At 36.0% G+C, this 3,683-nt stretch overlaps 1 protein-coding gene across 1 annotated transcript; it reads left to right on the top strand.

The window, feature by feature from the left end:
• Positions 1-406: 406 nt before the first annotated feature.
• LOC147805942 (uncharacterized) lies at positions 407-3,683 on the top strand. Its single transcript, XM_087149492.1, has 2 exons — positions 407-3,562; positions 3,673-3,683. Exons 1-2 carry the CDS (start codon positions 544-546, stop codon positions 3,681-3,683), a joined length of 3,030 nt encoding a protein of 1,009 aa, XP_087005618.1. The 5' UTR covers positions 407-543.

The following is a 3,683-nucleotide window of genomic DNA, read 5'->3' as shown; positions in this document are numbered from 1 at the left end:
AGGAATTATGACAAACATCGATGTGATGCATTTAAGTACAATATAGGTGACGTTGTGGTCGTAAGACGATTACCTGAACAAACTGCCTTATCTAACACTAAAACCCAAGTTAAGTACAGAGGTCCTTTAACAGTCATCAAAATATTACCATCCGAGACTTATCAAGTAACTGATTTACGCGCAGTTGGACAAGGAAGAAGAAGGCAACATAATTATACGACTACCGCCCCCGCTTCGCAAATGAAACTATTTCATCTGGTCAACGACGAAGATCTGTCTGATGATGGGGGCAATATTACTGGAAGTAAGGAAAACTTCATTGCTTGTGAACTGTAAGCAGTCAAATGTTTCATGGGCGAGCATAAGTATGACTTGTCGTAAATGTTGTTTTTGGAATTATTATGTTTTTATGTCGAGTTTAGATTCGAATACGATTGAATAAAGATATATTTAAAATATACGTTAAATATCTCTTACAATTCAGAAGTGGGATTAAAAGAACGGTAATTTGTAGTTTATGTTTCTTTTCTTTCTAAATTTACGATGTCCTATTTATGTAAAGTTCGTAAGTCAGAGTTACAGGTTATTGCAATGGAACTTGGCGAAGAAGTACACGATGCTTTTAAGGTTGTAGATCTAAAAAACTTGATTTTAAATAGTAAAAACTATGATGAGGATTTGGTACAAGGACTGATATTCAATTTAAATGCGGATAGAGAAGCCGCCGCTGCTGAGAAAGCTGCTGAGAGAGAAGCCGCCGCTGCTGAGAAAGCTGCTGAAGCCGCCGCTGCTGAGAAAGAAGCTATGCGAAATCATGAATTAGAAATGAGAAAATTGGAACTAGGGAACGTTGGCACTGGCACTTATTTGCCTATTGATTCTCCAAAACCGAAAATAGACTGGCAATCTCAGTTAAGATACTTTGATTCGAAAAATGACGACATAAGTTTATTTTTAGTGCATTTCGAAAGAGTAATGAAACGAGTTAAAATGGAGCTAAATTTATGGGTGGCTTGTTTGACTAGTGCTTTACCAAGAGATATAGTTGAAATAATTATGCGAGAATCAGAAGAATTAGCGGAAAACTATTCTCATGTAAAGGAATTGTTACTAAAACGATATAAATTAAGTCCTGAAAAATTTAGACAGTTGTTTTATTCGCATAAAATTAAAATTAATAGCACTTGGCGAGAATATTACTATGAACTTGAAACATTTTTTGACGGATGGATAAAAGGTTTAAATATAAAAACAGTGGAAGATTTAAAAAATTTAATTATATCAGACAGAATTAAGCAAAGTGCACCAGCAGCAGTTCAAGAATATTATGTCAGTGAGTGGTCCTTGTTGAAGTCACCAATGTTATTAGTGAATAAAATTGACGATTATATTGAACTGAAAGAGTTGTACAAAAATAACTCTCAGGTACCCTCTCTATGTGATCAATATGGAGTAAAAGGAAATGATCAAGTTATTAGAATCAAAGGGTTAGAATCCATAATATGTTATAATTGTTCTGAAAAAGGACATTATTCTCGTGACTGCTCTAAGCCAAAGCGTCCAAAATTTTGTACATTTTGTCGCACAGAAGGACACGGTACGAAAGATTGTCCAAAAAAAATTAGCAAACCGTCAGTAAATGTTTCAACGTTATCACCTCTTGAAAATCTTACTACTAGTAACACTGTTCTTGTACATGGGATAGCTACAAGTGCTTTAATAGATACAGCTGCCGACATATCAATGATTAAATACACATTCTCTAAAGAGATAGGAGTCTATAATACGCATAATGGTGACGTTATGATCATACGAGGAGTTGGTGGCTTGAGAAAATCATTAGGCGCTTGTGCAGTAAATTTAACCATTGACAGACTGGTACTAAATGATGTAAAACTACATATTGTTGCAGACGAAACGTTTCCTGGACCTAACATACTCATTGGAAAAGATATCCTAGATATACCAGATCTAATGATGGTTAGAAAGGAAGGAAAATCAATGCTGTTTAGTGTAAATGAATTTCCATGCTTTAAGAATTTTGAAATTGAAGACTTCAAAGACGCTGTTCTCAAAATATCAGAACCAGTAAAAATTCTGCCAAACACAGTACAAATGGTAGAAGTAATCAGCAATAGTAACCAAACCGGTAGTGAGGAAATTTTTATAAGTAAACATGAAAGTGATTATGCCTACTTGATAAAAGACGGAAAAGCTAAATTACCAATCGCGAATTTCAGTGAGAGCAAACTTCATCTTAAGAAAGATCGCATTCTTCTAAGAGGCAAATGGCTGACAGACTTTACTCCTGATAATACAGACATCTGTGAAGAGAGTAAATTGGTTTTAGTTAACAAAAATATTAAAAGAGAACCTATTCGATGTGACGATATTAAAGTTGGTCCAACTGTAACAACAGATCAGAAGCAGCATATAAGTAATTTGTTAAATGAGTTTAGAATGTGTATAGCTCTGAAGCCTGATGAGCTAGGTTGCGTTAATAATACAGTTATGCACATTGCTGAAAAATCTGGAAGTTCACCAGTTTCTCGGTCGCCATACCGTACTTCACATCATGAAAGAGAGATTATGCGTGGCATAGTTAGCGATATGAAGGAACAAGGTATTGTTCGAGATAGTTCATCTGAATATAGTAGTCCTGTATTGCTTGTAAAGAAGAAAACTGGAGAATATCGAATGGTTATCGATTATAGGAAACTTAATTCTCAAACCGTGAAAGACAAGTTCCCTTTACCGTGTACAGATGATCTTTTAGATCAACTATCAGGATTCAACTTATTCTGCATACTTGATGCTTGTCAAGGTTTCAATCAAATACCTATGGATAATGAATCATCTCGAAAAGCCACATTTACTACACCTGATGGTCACTTTGAACCCACACGTTTATTTTTTGGATTGTCTAATGGTCCAGCTGTTTTCCAACGATGCATGTCAAAGGCACTCGGTGACCTACTGTGGAAAGGCGTTACATGCTTTATTGACGACATTTTTTTCGGATCTGTGGATTTTAAGGATATGATTTTAAAACTTAGAGCAGTACTTCAAAAAATAAGTGATGCTGGAATAACGTTGAAGCTGTCCAAATGTGAATTTGCTATGTCTGAAGTTGAATATTTGGGATTTATTGTCAGTTCAGAAGGAATTAAACCGGGTCCAAGAAAAGTTGCTGCAATTGCAAAATTCCCTGCTCCGCGATCAAAACATGAACTTCGACGATTCTTAGGCTTAACTAGTTTTTTTCGCCGTTTTATAGAAAGATACGCTGCCATCGCATCCCCACTTACACGTTTGCTTAAAAATGGTCAAGCATTTGCATGGAATCCCGAGCATCAGATGGTGTTTGAGAAATTGCGGACCATGTTAACGTCTGAGCCAATTTTGAAATTATTTGACCCTCGTGATGAAACTGAGCTTCATACAGACGCAAGTTCTTCAGGATTAGGAGGAATGTTACTTCAACGGGATTCAAATAATGCACTACGTTTAGTTTATTGTGTAAGCAGGCGCACTTCTCCCGATGAAGAGAACTACCACTCAAGCAAATTAGAACTGTTAGCTGTAGTGTGGGCATGTAGTCGTCTTCGACCATTCCTTCTTGGCATTACGTTTACTCTTGTAACAGACTGCAGTGCGATTATTTATTTAAAGAGTCAACGTAA

The sequence above is a fragment of the Parasteatoda tepidariorum genome, chromosome 8 (assembly GCF_982258835.1).
Source record: "Parasteatoda tepidariorum strain Cologne lab strain chromosome 8, Ptep-v5.0, whole genome shotgun sequence".
Taxonomy (NCBI): domain Eukaryota; kingdom Metazoa; phylum Arthropoda; class Arachnida; order Araneae; family Theridiidae; genus Parasteatoda; species Parasteatoda tepidariorum.
Note: the sequence above shows the minus strand (reverse complement) of the source record. Positions and strands in the feature narration are given on the sequence as shown.